The sequence below is a fragment of the Sander lucioperca genome, chromosome 11 (genome assembly GCF_008315115.2).
Source record: "Sander lucioperca isolate FBNREF2018 chromosome 11, SLUC_FBN_1.2, whole genome shotgun sequence".
NCBI classification, from domain to species: Eukaryota; Metazoa; Chordata; class Actinopteri; order Perciformes; family Percidae; genus Sander; species Sander lucioperca.
The window spans coordinates 3204396-3220273 of NC_050183.1; the positions used below are offsets into that span (position 1 = coordinate 3204396).

Consider the following 15878-nt stretch of genomic DNA (forward strand, 5'->3'; position numbering starts at 1 on the left):
TTATTGTCTAAACCATAACATTCCAAAAACACATACACACACCTAATCAACCTTTCTATGACCTTCCTGTTCAGGTCCAGAGTGTCACGTTTATGGATCGGCTGACTCACTCGCAACATTCAAATTCAGGAACTGAAAAAAAAATTTTCTTCAAAATTCCATGTCAGCTTTCCTGTCCAACTTCCTCCCATATTTAAATTTGCAGTGGACTTTCTTTGGCTCAAGTCTTTCTTAAACATCTATCAATCACAGGTTAAGAGCAACATTTGTTTCTACACTTATGCACTCCTTTTATGTGCAACAGTAGCTACGACGTAAATGTAAAAGCAGGGTTAGCTAGTGGCCGGGTTAGCTCAGTTGGTAGAGCAGCAGGCGCACATATATAGAGGTTTACTCCTTGACGCAACGCCGTGGGTTCGACTCTGACCTGCGGCCCTTTGCTGCATGTCATTCCCCCCTCTCTCTCCCCTTTCATGTCTTCATCTGTCCTGTTGAAATAAAGGCCTAAAATGCCCAAAAGAAATCTTAAAAAATAAGTAAAAGCACATTTTAAAGTATTGCAAACAGAAAACTCACGAGACTCCATGTAGAGGGAACTAGGGGTGCTGGCATCCTTGCGCTGAGGTGAGAAAGGGCTGTAGTTCTTTACACAGCAATCATCAACTGCTGATTCTAAGAGACATGTACATGTATATGTTAAGGGCTTTTATCACCTAATGCCAGAGTCACTAAAGTAAACACTGTATCCTTTGAAATGTATGGGAACTTGCATCACCATTCATACAAAAAGCAGGTTAAAAGCTATTCTGTTTTTCTTTAAAACAATCAATAAAATGTATGGAAATGGTTCATTGTATTGCATGCAGAAACAAAAACATGACTGCTGCCCTTTGTCAGTATAATGACTTGAATTAGGGATGTACAGATTCAGAAAAAAAATCAGTGACAGAAGTGATACACTTCTATGTACAAATCTTGTACATGCAACACACAGGAAAACAACTGCTTTGCCAATACTAGCATAACTATAATGACATGAATATGTTTACACACAGTTTACATATAACTTCCATAATATTTTCAACAAAACACTGTTCAGTCATGAAAGATGTGTGCATGAGCAAAAACTAACACTGAAAGCGGTCATGGCCTCATCACATCAATATGTCCTGAGTAACACAAACCAAAACAGTTTAAAAAACATCAAAGAACAAAAAAAAATATATGAGGAGCTGAAGGCAAGATTTGAAATGAGAGGGATGGAGAGAGTTCATCAGCATGCAGAGCAAAAAAAAAAAAAAAGGAAAGAGGGGTGGGATATAATGATGGAGCACAGTGGAACTGCACTGCCAACCTGCTACCGGATCTTCTATTATTATGGTGATTTTTCGATGGCCCCCTCCTTCGCACAAACGGTAAAAAGAGAGAGATAGAGCAGAAGGACAGAAAGTTACCTCAAGCCAAGAAGGGGAAATAGAGAGCAGAGAGAATAAAGATGTTAATTTGGAAGCGTTTAAAACCTTTAGACAGGAAGTGTGCACCTTCTGAAAAAGAGTGTGGCCTCGCCACAGAGCTACAAATAAACCCCATCTGAATCACACCTTCATTTTATGCAAACATTGTGCAAAAAAAGGAATTGTTAATCAGGTATGTATGTTTTCATCATCTGCAGTAAACTGAAGCCTCACTATAGTCTAAAGCAACTGAATTCTGGAAATTATTCAAATGTAAGCCTAAAGCCTTATACACCTTGGATGCGTCACGCAAGCGTGTCAACTGCGTGGCGTGTCCGTTTATATTTTGGCTCCCATGTTAACAGGTTAGAGCTTACACACTGCCTGCGTGACAAGCACGTCTCAGGCGCAGCTCGAGCCGCGCCGAAAACGCGTGCATGCTAGAAATAGGACCGATGCCTTTTTTTCGCAAGCGTGTTGGAAGCGTTTCCAGGCGAAATAGAATAGGAAAAGATGTTTATATGTCATTTTGACACTAATGCATATTAATAAATGACATGTTGATGTTTGAAAGTATCTAGGTTTTGATATAAATGCAGATATAAATGTAATTAAAAATAATATTGCACCTGTCAATACAGAACGAAATATCCTGTAGCCTATTTTGCCGTCAATTCTGCCGACATTGTCTTTGCTGTAATCAAATCAGTCTATATTTATGTTTAACATGGTATTTTACATGGTATCATTGTATCAATGGGAAACATACATGTGTACAGACAAGGCTAGCATCAGCAGCAGCCGCGTCAGACACATTTCTGGTGTGTAAAGACATAGAAAAATGCACGCAGCCGCCACGCAGCTGACACGCAACAGGAACGCCACGCTTACGCCACGCAGGCAGTGTGTAACCGGCCTAATAAACTCCCCCCAAAAATCCCATGCCACCAAAGCAGATTTCAACTGATTACTACAAGTAGTGCGAACCATAATAGGTTTTAATCTGTAAACATGCAGGCAGCACAAAGCAATGTTCAAAGAAGGTAAAGTCCGCACAACAGCTTAATGCTCCGGAATAAAAACTTTAATAGTGCAAATAAGACACACCACGTTACGGCCCACAACCCAATTTGAACATTCACTTTTTGTCCTGCATCAGCAATTACGTGGATGTGCACAACACAACTTGAACTAGCATGAGTTACCTCCAAGTTTCTTACCGTTCCTGAGTTTCTGATTGACTCCTGTGTCAGAAAACGAGCGGGTGTGTGCTCGGGACCCCCGCCCCGCCCCCCTCTGACCCTCTGAGAAAGATGAGCGTCTGGGTGGGGGCGGGGCTATGGAACTCTGGTGCATGGACTGCTCCAGGGGGACGCCCTGCTCACTGCTGTGGGTGGAGCTTTGAGAGTCACAGCGGCTGCGCTGCCCTAGATTACCAATAGCCAAGTACTCCGGACCATCGTCATATTCGCCTTCACCAGAGTCCCCGGCCTCAGGCTGAAAGGTGGTGGACAAGGGAGACTCTGTGAGGGAGATGCAATGGACTGAGACAGAGCCAGGATTGGGTGTCACACCCCGCTCGCTTTCCCCCGGCTGGGACACACATATCCAGGGAGCTCCAGGGCTGCTGGCTGGAGAGGTAGTGTCTGCAACAGAACAAGTAGATAAGGTAGATGGATTGAGACACAAGACCACAGGTCTGCTCCTCTGTTATCCCCCTTTCACTTGCTCAAGCTTTGCTCATGTGAAATGGATAAAGCCTATCTTACAGATTGTTTCTAAAAAAGTCCAAAAAAGTAACAATAATGTTGAAATACCTTTAGAAAAAAAACACTCAGAAACCGCTTTATCCAATTTAGTGAGCACAGCCAGTTCAGGACATTTAGTTTTTGAAGCTGTATCAACACATTTTTCAATAACTGACCTTGTCCACAAACAATCAGTCCTCTGTATGGTAAAATCAGATCACATACAAACTGTAGCGCATTTATAGTGCCATCTCCTAACACCACCCCCCATATTACTGTGTGTACCGATTACAGAATAGTGACCATCTACTCTTCATTTGCTTCACTCAATGTACAACTACAAAATCCTCCTAAATAAAGACAGATACATTCAGTCTGGTCCAAGACGAAACGGTTTGCTAAAATTCCTAAAATCAACAAACAAACCCAGATGTGGCAAAATATTGTAACAAAGTTCATGTGCTCCATGTCAACCTACCATTAATCCCTGTTGTCATAAATACACATTTTCCACTTCAGGGAATACTGCTTTCTAACTCCTATACTTATTTTCAATGGACCAAAGATTGATACAAATTCATGATACTGAAATGCATTACTTAAAGAGCCCCCATTATGCTTTTTGTGGATTTATCCTGTCTTTTGGTGTGTTGTATAGTTTTTTGTGAATGTAATAAATGTATAAAGTACAAAAAAAACATTGTACTCCAAATGGAGCTCTCTCTCCCACAGACAGCGCTTTTTCTCAACTGCCTGAAACGCCTCGAACACATTCCTATTTGAAATTCCTCAATTATTGATGTCACTGGTTGAGAATGCCAGCCCAGTTTTTCATATGTGCTGCCAATAGGTGCTGCCTGAGCAAGCATAGCCTGCCCAGTGGCTTGTTTGAATTAGGTTGACCAATCACAACAGAGAGGGCCAGCTGACCAATCAGAGCAGACACAGCTTTTCAGGTAGGCAAGCCAAGAGCTCAGACAGAGTAGGCTCGTTCGAGATGATCCAGGTCTGCGCAGAATCGATCACCGGCGATCGCCGCCCAATGCATGCCGGTTAGATTTGTGTCCGACTTGATCCTGACCTGCTCTGACGTCATGCACACGTGGGCAACGATAACCTCACGAGATCAAGGCAGCCGCAGGTTTGAGACGCAGGCAGCGCAGTTGCTTTTCACCGACTGCAAGGCCCAGGGCATGATGGGAAACGCCTGGCTCTCAGCTGATCTAACAGCTGACTGGTTCAGTATCAACTCAACATTATGACGTTTTATATAAACTTTTTATTGATTTTGAATTGGAGGGATTTTAACTGCTATTTGTCATTAAAGGCTTATTCTGTACAAACCACATGTTGTGTGGCTGATAGTTACGTTTAGAAGTCAGAGAGACTAAATCCGTTCAGATTACGGATCATCTAGTGTTAATTAAAATTAGGGCTGAACGATTTTTGAAAATAATCTAATTGCGATTTTTTTCCCAAATATTGCAATTACGATTCGATATTCGATTATTTTTTTAAGCTCTTTGTCTTCTGTATTATTCAACAAAGAATAATATAATAATGTATAGTATGAACACACAATTACACACTAGACAGTTAAATAAGTAAAAATATAACACACACACACACACACACACACACACACGTAATTTTTTACAGTGCACAGAGAGGAGCTGCCTCCAGCCCCTCCCCCTCGTGAAGTTGCGTGCTGCCGTGTGCACTTGTTCAGAGAGGCTATCGTTGCGTTAGCTAGTTGCTGGTGTTCTTGCCGTGGGATTAACTGTACTAATAAAACCGTCGAAACACCGCGGCCACGCTGCTGTGAAAGCTCCCCGAACGTCATTTATCAGTCTGGTTGTTACCCCTCTCAGTGGCAGCTCCTCCACACATATCTTTATAACGGAGCTAACCGCTAATCAGAGCTAACCGCTAATCAGAGCTAACCGCTAATCAGAGCTAATCGTTGCCAATCGAGCCTTGAGTTCTGCGTGCCTGTATCCATTAACTGCATGTATAGACTCAAGCCCGAATAAAACCCTTCATTTTATTAAAATGGCTGTAAAAGTTTTAAACTACAACTCAGAGTTGTTTGAATGACAGAAATCAGCTCAAGGTACGGTGTAGCGTTAGCATGCTAGTTGATGCTTTCTCTACGGAGTGCAGACTGATTGCTCTCGCGAGTCATGTGACCAAATCGCAGCCTTTGCGATTAGGAAATCGCGTTTTAACATATCGCGATATTATCGAAAATGCAATTAATCGTTCAGCCCTAATTAAAATCAGCCAACAGATCGCATGTAAAGCATTTTAACAGCTACTCTGTCATAATAAAAACTACTGGAGTCTGTGTAGCCTACAAGCTGATATATGGGTCTAATAACATTTTATTAAAATAGGACCTAACAGGATGTGAGTGTTTCTGTGACTTCCTGTTCAGCCTGAAGGCTGCAGGAAACGGCTGTTAACTGTCCGACTTGACAGCGGATTTTTGTCACCGCCCCCGGCTGCTCTCGTCCACTTTACAGGCGAGGCGCAGTTCATCTCGAACGAGCCTAGTGTTTCAGGCAGAGGTGCTGCAGCAATGGGCAGTATGAGAAGCATAATGTTTTTTTTAACATCAAAGCATGTAAACCTATTCTTGTAGAGTATGATAGGGGCTCTTTAATGTGAATCTTTTTGTAAAAGACACAAATTACCCGACTGAAACCCAAACAGATCACCTGCAAGCTGTCTGCCTTCCTTGAGCGTTATTATTACAGCACATTTAGTTGAGTCTTATGAGAACTGCTGAATCAAAAGGAAAACCCTCAATAAAAGCATAACATAAACAAACCCCACATACACTTGTCACTCTCCGCCCTTTCCTCACTTGTGCTTTTGCTGTTTTGGGATTCGACTCCCGTAGTGTTCCCAGAGTTGTTGCTAGTGGTGACTGCTTCTCGGAGGGAGCAGTTAGAGGTGGTGAGTCTGCGATTTAGAGATTCTCCTCTGGGAGCCGAGTCAGCGTTCCTCCAAGCACCACCAACCCCTGGCAACACACACAGGCTCTGGCTCTTCAATAGGCCCAGACATGGTGGGCCCTTCAGAGGGGACAGCTGGAGGGTGAAAAGGGAAGGATAAAATATTTAAGGCTTCGTCCCAAATGTCCTCCTTAAAAATTTCCTTTGTTTTAAAGTCACTCTCAGTTTTGACTGGCCCTCTAACAGCCGAGTACCATTAAATAGCCGCATAATTCTAGACCCAAACAGAGTGAATTTTTAAATCTGTTTTTGGCATACTTACAGTGATAAAACATAATGGATGAAAACAGGTAAAAACATTGTCAAAAACAGAGATCAATCTCTAAAATAGAGATCAACATTACATAATGTCATGAACCAAAAACTAATAAATAGACGATGAACAAAAGATTAACAACAAAATGATAATGGATGTAAATGCAGCAAAGTAGACAGACTTTACTGAGGTCATTTCACGAGACCCACCCCGACAGTGTCTACTTGGGCCAGCAGTTTGGGGTTATTCTGCTCTACTGCTTCCAGACACTGGAACATGGCGATCACATGAGGCTCGCTCAGCAGAAAGGCATCGTCTGAAAGGCAGAGACAGACAGACCGAGAGAAGGAGAGAGAAACAATGAGGGACACAAAGAGAAAATGATGAGAGATAATTATTTAGTGGAACATAAGTGAAGACACAAAGAGAAAAGTGAGGAGAGGAAGTCACAGAAAAGGACAGGAACAGACAAAGAGAATTGGGGAACAAAGACGTTTATTTAGCTGCTTCTTACTTTAGTTTACACTTCACATCACCGTCTTTTAAATTAAACTGAACCATTAACTGAACTCATTGTGAACATTAAAACTCACCATTATAGTATTTACGTGTATGCCCCAGATGTCGGAGCAGAGGTCGGAGCTGAGCCGAAAGCATGTGAACCTGTAAGCTGTGAAGAAGCCAACGCTCAGCCTTGTAGCTCTCACCAGCACTCTGCATCGCGCTGCTCAGCACCGGCTCCAGGTGACTGAACTGTGAACGGACAGAGAGGGGGCAAAAGAAATTAAGAAATGTGAAACGGGGTCATATAGTGAAGGGAGAGGTAGATGGGAAAGAGGTTGACAGGGGTGCAAAAAGCAGAGTGACATGACAAACGCTATTTTATAACAACATTTTTTTCAGTAAGAGGCATAAAATTGTGGAACGCTTTACCATCAGAAATTAAAACATTGACAGAACTCAAGGTTTTTAATACACATTTAAAGCAATGGCTGAAACTGAAACGACTGTGAACACTGACTGTACAAGATACAACATAATGTTGCATATGTTAGCATGCACAGACATATGCACAATTTTGTGTTCTTGTATTGTTAAATGTGTCTAGACTCTGTTTTATAGTGATTTCTACATTCATTTAAGTCCATGTTTTATTTCATGTATGGGATGTATTTATTGTATGTATTTTAATAGTTATACATTTTTAAATTATTACTCTGTAATTTCTGTTTTAATTTTAAAAGCCTAACCAGTGACAGGGGTTGCAAATTAGTCTATTAGGCTATAAATCTGTATGCATGGCATCTACTTTGTATTCTTTATAAAGCAATGTTCTATGCATTTGTCCCTGTCAAATAAACATTAAATAAATAAATAAATAAAATTTATCTGAACATCAACAACATTTTTTTTAATGTTTTGTCTCAAACAGATTATTGTCTCAACACGACAACCAGTATCGTGGGATGTTGTTCCAATTTTTATTCTATTTACTCCAAACATACTGTTAGTGTGCAGCCCAGTTTGTATGATACATCCGTTCATCTAAATAAGGATTGGGGGGAAGTAGTGAAGAGACAGGTCTGACAAGGTGTGATATGCAGATGACAGGCCTGATAGCCTAAACAGAGTGAGCGTGAGAGTGAGTGGAATGAAGAGTGAGAAAAAAACATATCAGCGCAAAACTAAGAGACGGCAGACAATATATCCATAACCAACTGTCAGATGATGATTTAATCATAATAAGACTCAAACTACTCTGTCTCTTTATTGTTGCACAGTCCTGTTATCACTTGACAGAGGGGACCATTCTCCACAACACACAAAAAGTTAGCACAACTGGTAATCCAGGAAGTGTAGTGACTCTGAGGGCATCTGACAATGTGAACTATCAGGTATTTACTTTGCACAAACTAAAAACTTTACAAAAAAAAAAAAAAAAAAAAAAGGACCATTGTTGACTGGTAGGCAGACCAGCTCTCAAATTCACCACCTACAGTATTTTCACTGTCCAACAAGCTACGTTGAATGCATTGTATCAGTTAAAGGAAGGTTAGTTTCCTGCCACAGTGGCTGGTGGAGCAAACCAACAAATCTGCAGATGCCAAAATGTAAACTTCATCTGTATATGGATAATACACATTGCTATTTTTGCAGCCTGGCTACTATGCTTTCAGGAGTAAATCAGCAGTTCATTCTCTCCTAAACGTGATAACAGTGAATACATGCAGAGGCATATCATTTGTTGTTTGTGTGTGTGAGAATATGAATTACAGATCTGAAACACATCAGCACTCTCTTGCAGTAAATGTGGAACCTGAAGTTTTTTTTTTTTTATTTCAGCATTGTCTTAAGCTTTTGAAACAAGCAACAGCATGACTCATGATTAAGGAATAAATAAAACTATTGTGCAACAAAAAAAAAAAAAAAAAAAAGGAAACAGGGCAGAAACTTTAGTAACATTTTTGTTAAATACATTTTTGGCTCATACACAGTCAGCTTTACAGGTTTTGTGATTTCTTTTCCCTTTATGGTCCTGTGCATGTACAAGTGATCCAAAAACTGATTTTATAGTTGTAATTACATTTGCCCATGCTCCCACTCGAGATGAATGTCTTATCAGTAAACTCCTAATTGCTGACACAGGTAAGCAGTGACTATTATTTCTTCAGTTTTAACCTGCTTAAGATTATGGGTAGAAGAAGACATACTTTAATAATCGCACTAGGGGAAATTATTAATTATTTTTTAGCGCCGCATACCATATTTTCACATGGTCATATTACCAAGGTTTTCTGGGAACACAATGAAAACTGGATCGCAAAGTAATTTCACAATCTGAAAGCTCATGATAATCCTACCTTACACTGTTAAATGAGATGTAGCAGTTAACAATTAAAATCTGTAAAAAACAGCCTCGAGCAAGGTAGCAATGTTTAGGCATGTGTTCACACAAACTTCCCTCTCATGACAAATTCAAGAGATTTGATGCAGACTAAATTTAAAATATTGACATACCCACACACCCTTCATGTGGCTAGCAGTGGTCATACCTGTTCAACGTGTGAGGCGAGGTGGGGGCTGATGTAGCGAACACACCACACAAACGGCCAATAGTCTCTCTGTTTGTAGTACACCTGCAAGACAAAACAGCATGGCTCAGTTACAAAGAATACCAGTTTAATATACCCAATAAGCCATTATGGAGTGCATCTCATAGTGCAAAGTTTTCCTCTGTATTTCAGGAAGTCAACTGATTCTTACTATACCGCCAAAATGTAAGAAACATTACCCTATACGCTGGTAAATCATGTGATAAAACCTATTACACCCATTCCTGACAACCTGCGGGTAAGTGAGAAACTTACTCGCTGATGAAGAGAAGGGTTACATTCACTGGTAACGTAACTTAAGTTTAATTACTTCTGTATGTATGTTGTCAGTAGCATTTGTCTTAGCATCTGCAGCTGCAGTTAGATTCCCACCATAGCAGAAAGTGATATCACGGGTGTAACATGGGTAATCTGGAAATATTGAGCAAATGAATACTGCAGTTTGTTGTACAATTTTTGTGGGGTTATGGGAAAACACCTAGAACCAATTACTCCTCCATGTTCAAACAGACTTCCTTGCAGATTTCCAGGAAAGTTTAACAAAAGCTAACTTTGACCTGCAAATCTGTCAGAGCTGGCTGGAGGTCACACAGAAAGTGATCAGTAGTTGGTTCACAACAAATAAATAAATAAATACAGAAGGGAGTGTGTCATCAGTCAGATCTCCTGAGTGCTGACCTGCTCATTTTTCAGCCTATGGCTCAGGATGTTGTTCATGTCCTTGTGGAGCCGCTGCAGGCCGCCGTAACGTGACCACACGTTGGGGTTGTTGGTGGACACAAGACCCTCCACTGTGGTCTTCAGGCTGGACAGTAGCTTCCAGTGCTCCCTCCTGTGAGGTAAACAGGGCAGCAGGAAGGAGTGAGACAGGGTGACGGAGGAGGTTTAGGAAGGAGGTTAAGAAGTGCTGGTGTTAGCAGTGTTGTGGTTTAAATCATTACTCACATGACCAAAAATACTTTTCCCAAAATTAAAAATCAAGTCCTCAGCAGTTAAGATAACCTAGCTTTAATCTGAACTCGGTGACTAACTGGGAGTGCTGACTATCAGTAAATGTGTTAGCAGTATTAACACACGTAAGCCTAAAAAGACAGATTGCCTACAGACTGTCCCAACCCCTCCCTATAAACTATAAACTGTGTAGAAGAGCCCTGATGTGTGTGCATCCAAAGTTTTAAAGTTGTTAATTTCCTCCTAAAATCTCAATGTTAATACCCTAAATTACAAACCACAAATACTGGTTGCTATGGAGCCAATTGCCATTGATTCCTTTAACTAGAAGTTAGAAGTCCTGTGCTCAAGATGTGTAAGTTTAGGGAGTCAAACTTCAGCTTTAGGATACAGCTATGGAAAGCTGTTGCTCCAAAAGTGTCGGATACAAAACAATATTATCTCAGGTCACATTCCCAAAGAGCCATAAGCACTGGCTCATATCCAGGACTTCCTCTTTTTTCCGCTAAGTCAGCACCAGGCGCGTAGTCAGTAATGGGCCAGGGCGGCACTGGCCCGCCCACTTTACTCACTGGCCCGTCTAGACAAGTTTGATCAAAAATACATTTTGTTATGAAAAATGTTCAAATGTACGTAAAAAAAAAAAAAAAAAGAAATAGTAACAGAACTAGTTGTGTGTGTTTAATGTGTCTTCTCTGTTGATTAAAAGAAAACTGTTCAAACCATAGAATAAGGATCAAACAATTAGGAAGCCTTCGCAACGTAAGTGGTTGCTGTGGTAACAACAGGCAGACTCTCCGGGCTGTCATGAGCAGCTAACGTTAGCTAGCTGGCTTTTTAGACAATGTACCGTGGATGTGTTAAGCAATGTACTGTTAAAAGTTACCGCGACAACAATGGCTTCTCTTTACAGTGGTATGGACAGTTTTCTTGGATGGAATACAGTGTAAATAAGGACGAGCTTTTCTGTAGCATGTGCAGACATTTCCCCAGCAGAGCTGACAGTCCATCAGAGAGAGAGAGGAGTGGGTTTGAGTGCTGGCCCTCACAGAGGTAACATTAAGTAAAACGTGTTTCATGCTTCTTGCGTTATTTTTTAAGTAACCTAGTAACCGTCCTATTAAGTAAGAAATCGTGAACACTGATGATGGCTTCTAGCTGAAACGCGTTTGTGTTTTTCCCACATTAAGTAAGAAGATAACTTATCTGTGAGTGTTGATAGTTTTGTTTTCTTTGATCTTGTCACTGCCGTGGACTCGATACAATGTCTAAGATTTGGAGCCTTGCTGGCCACTTTATTATATCTTTTATAATTCAAACAATGCTTGGCTGGAAGTTTTCATTCTTTGATTTTCTTTGACTGCTGGTAGCACATTTGCTGCTCATGATCTGACCATAGTCCTGAAGCAACAATGCTGTTATGAATGCACAAAGGATACGTTACATGTGCGATTTCTGTCTGATGTAGGCTATTCTATGCCATGCAGCATGTAAACGGCTTCTCTGCTGTGTGGGTTCATGTTTAGTTGCCACTTTGTGCAATAAAATGGTTAATTTTATAACAGTGCTGTGCAGAGCCAATGCTGCTGGTTCTGCCGGTGCAAATATATTTGAGTCTGAATAGGTTAAAATCGGCAGGTTTTTGTCTATATTGTTGTGTACAAACTTTTTAGACTGAGCTTTGTTGGTTGAGCATGTTGTAGACAGTACTGCTATTGCCGTTGTAATGCAGTATGGTGGTAGGTAAAATTGTTGCTGTTTTTTTTTCAGTTTGTCCTTTTTGCTACTTCTACATCTTTTTGAAAATGGCCCACTCACTTTTGTACTGGCCCACCCAAAATACTACTTCTGGGCTACACCACTGGTCAGCAGTCAAACTGAATGCTATTAAAAACTAGTCACATAACTGCAGCAACGGGTCCAAAAAATCTGTTATCAGAAGACACCCACACTTGAGCATGCATTCTTTGAGTATAGAAGAATAACAGGTAATCTGCTACTTATACTGTAATATATATGTCCTGCCTATGCAACCCTGTCTATACTTGTATATCGCATTGCACTTTTCTGCTTTTTTTGCACCTGAATCTAATCTAATCTTGAATCTAGCATACTATACTTTAGTAAGTAGTGTGTGCAGTGTGCTTAAAGGCAATATAAGATGTAAAAGTTAGCACCCACACATAATTTGTTGTATAAAATAAATCAATTTTGTTTTGTGCAAGAACAATTTAGTCATGTAGCAGAACTGACTAACCCACAATTGATCATTTTATTATTTACTCACAAACATCATTTCAGGCAGAGAAGTAGATGCAGTTTGTGAAAAGTGAAGGCTATGAAACCTATGAATGGCACATTTATGAACACAACAAGCCTTTTTCTCATAGAGAGCAGCAGTGCCGAGCAGCATCACGAGTTCAGTTACCAGGCTAACTAATCAAATCATGTAACATGGAAAGAGGGAGGCTGAATGTTAGAGAACATTCTCCACATACTGCAAAGCATGATGTATTTATGCAACTTGTATTTATGCAACACAAGTGGTGTGTGTGTGTGTGTGTGTTTACATCATGGAGTGAAATTCTACAAGGCTCAGGGAGGTTGTTGAGGATAAGGATAAACTCTGTTTAGTTGCTTGTGTGTGTGCGAAAAGAAAATTGCACCTACACGTTGCACTTTGTAGTTTAGCGTATTTGACGCTAATGTACTTCTATGTGATTCTTGCTGAGTTTGTACCCTAATGGTTGAATGCACTTATTGGAAGTCGCTTTGGATAATAGCGTCAGTTGATGAAGTGTGTGTGTGTGTGTGTGTGTGTGTGTGTGTGTGTGTGTGTGTGTGTGTGTGTGTGTGTTCTATTTGAGAAGCATCAAGGCATTTGTCCCTTCTCTCAAATTTATCTTGACGCTGCTTAAAATCATTACACAGTAATCGTGTTGTCAACAAATGCAATGTGTTATTTTGGGTGTCAGCTTGTGTAAAAAAAGTCATGTAGCTTGCTAAATTGGGCAATATTTTAAACCCAATCATGGATGGAATTTAGTGTATTATAATAGTGTATGATTATCCTGCACATTACAGCGACATCTCCCAGATGTCAACTTCATTTGACAGCTAGCGTTAGCTGTTAACACAACCTAGCTAGGCGATAGCTAGCTAACAGTTAGCATTCTTAACGCTAGCTAACTGTTAGTGAATGTCCTAGCAGATAGCTAACAAATGTGCATACGAATAGCTTAACTGCAACCAAACTTTCAGTATTAGTCAATTAGTTGACCTTTGGTATTAGACAGGTTGACAAGCCTCGCAGCAAATGGTGTGGTCAACCACTAACATGCCAGGTTAACCTAGCCTAGCCGCTAGCACGCCAGCGTCAGTAATCCACCAGTGTTTTAAAGTTAGCTACGCAACAATATTACAATGGTTCAGCTCAAATGAGTTACCGCTCCAAAAAAACATTATTGGTCGTCTTTGTTACCGTTAACTACCGAGTGGGTTATCGGTGATACAGTTTCTAGTTTTGCTGTTTGTATAATCACGGTCACTCTTAGCACAGCCAGTCGGGTAACGTTAAACAGCCCCGGGTGTCACTCACCTGCACTCCTCCGCCTCTCCCTCCGCCGATATCTCCATGTCCTCCGGGCGGAGTCGAGTACCGTACAAAGCTGCCAGTTTCCCCGATAACTCCAATATCTTATTTCGTAAAACAAAATTTTAACCGCAGTAGTAGGGTAGCTTGATGAAGTTACCCGGACTTCCAGTCTTCCGTCATCTCTGCCCCTCCTGTCGGAGCTGTGAATCAAAACAGTGGAGGCCGCATGATATCATTAGCAAGTGGGCGGTGATGTTATCCTCTGCCCTGCCCCCTTTTAACGATAATCGTGCTTTAACTCTCAAATAAGACCATAGTTAATTTACCTCCGTTGTTTTGCGAGTATGCTGGCGGGTATCACTGCGTTTACATTACTTGCAATGTGTAAACTTAACTATTAAAAGCTCTGAAGCAGCTGGTAAAATAAAGAGCTTTGAAATTAACCTTAGCCATCGCTGCCACCTACTGTTAGAAAATAATGTTGCACTTATGACTGCTGCCCTCTGTTTGAACTCGCATATTTTTTTATTTGCGTCATTTCCCAGTGATGATTCATTCCAAAGTAACCAAATATGTATTTCATTTTGAAGAAATGCGATGTGATCCTAAATTAAAATAAGCTTTTATTGATCCCCAGAGTTGAAAAGTCGGTTGTTGTTGTTGTTGTTGTTGTTGTTGTTGTTGCTGCTGCTGCAGCAGCAGTAGCAGCACAAGGACAGACATAGGCCTAACTACAGATGAATAGAGAAAGTAAAAATAATAATAATAAGAGATGTGTAAAACTAAAGAGATAAAAATAGAAGTTAAACATAAATGATATACAAAAGCAATTAAAGACAAAATTATAGCAGCAAGTCTAGAATAGCCTATGTAAACAGTGTAGGCTACAACAGACTAATATATAATGTGATTAAGTAATGACATTGTTTGTCTTTGATAAAATAGACGTACAATATAAATATAATATAGCATATTATGTAATGTTGAGAATTGAAATATTTCACTGTGAAAACCTTGTATACCTTCTGTAGGAGCCATACATTGGGTTTGATTAGTCTTTTATGATCTTTCCTCCTTTTTCTTGCACTGTTGTGTATGTGCACGCGCATAGTGACGTCGTTGGTTACTGTGGGTGTCACCGGGGGTATGGTGTCTGTATTAGTGCGTGTGTGTTCACCTGTGGGGGGCTGCGGAGTGTTTGGATGGTTGCTGCAGGGTGAGCACGTGGAGAAACTTTCTGTTGACAAAATATTGCGGCATATAAACTTAGAAACTAATCCAAACGCCGCAGCAGGCTAAGACATGTGGGTTTACACTGAAGATGCGTCACCTTTTGCACGGCTTATGAAATGCATCAATTCAAGTAAGTGTATGAGGTTCCGATTGTGCCAAAAATAAGGCGACATGCTATCTGTCTATGCTATATGTCGTCTTCTATGTTCCGATTGTGCCAAAAATAAGGTAACATGCTATCTGTCTATGCTATATGTCGTCTTCTATGTTCCGATTGTGCCAAAAATAAGGTAACATGCTATCTGTCTATGCTACGTGTCGTCTTCCATGTCTATGTGTCTTATTAACTGTCTATGTCTATGTCTGTCTGTCTATGCGTCGTCTTCCATGTCTATGTGTCTTATTAACTGTCTATGTCTGTCTATGCTATGTGTCGTCTTCCATGTCTATGTGTCTTATTAACTGTCGTTGTCTATGTCTGTCTGTCTGTGCTGTGTCGTCTTCCATG

General features: G+C 40.6%; 1 protein-coding gene across 6 annotated transcripts in view; it reads right to left on the reverse strand.

Moving 5' to 3' along the window:
* rubcn (rubicon autophagy regulator) overlaps positions 1-14553 on the reverse strand; it is a 33492-nt gene extending 18939 nt beyond the window's left edge. The window contains exons 1-9 of one of the 6 annotated variants that reach the window (XM_036007225.1): positions 14141-14553; positions 10270-10423; positions 9532-9615; positions 7072-7231; positions 6688-6794; positions 6045-6297; positions 2675-3100; positions 1355-1402; positions 577-672 (exon numbers count right to left, since the gene is read on the reverse strand). In XM_036007225.1, coding sequence (XP_035863118.1) covers positions 577-672; positions 1355-1402; positions 2675-3100; positions 6045-6297; positions 6688-6794; positions 7072-7231; positions 9532-9615; positions 10270-10423; positions 14141-14178 — 1366 coding nt within the window. In that variant the 5' untranslated portion in view covers positions 14179-14553. Of the gene's footprint in view, positions 1-576; positions 673-1354; positions 1403-2659; positions 3101-6044; positions 6298-6687; positions 6795-7071; positions 7232-9531; positions 9616-10269; positions 10424-14140 lie in introns of all 6 variants that reach the window. The other 5 variants (XM_036007220.1, XM_036007221.1, XM_036007222.1 and 2 more) reach the window with 5 other exon arrangements.
* Positions 14554-15878: the final 1325 nt, after the last annotated feature.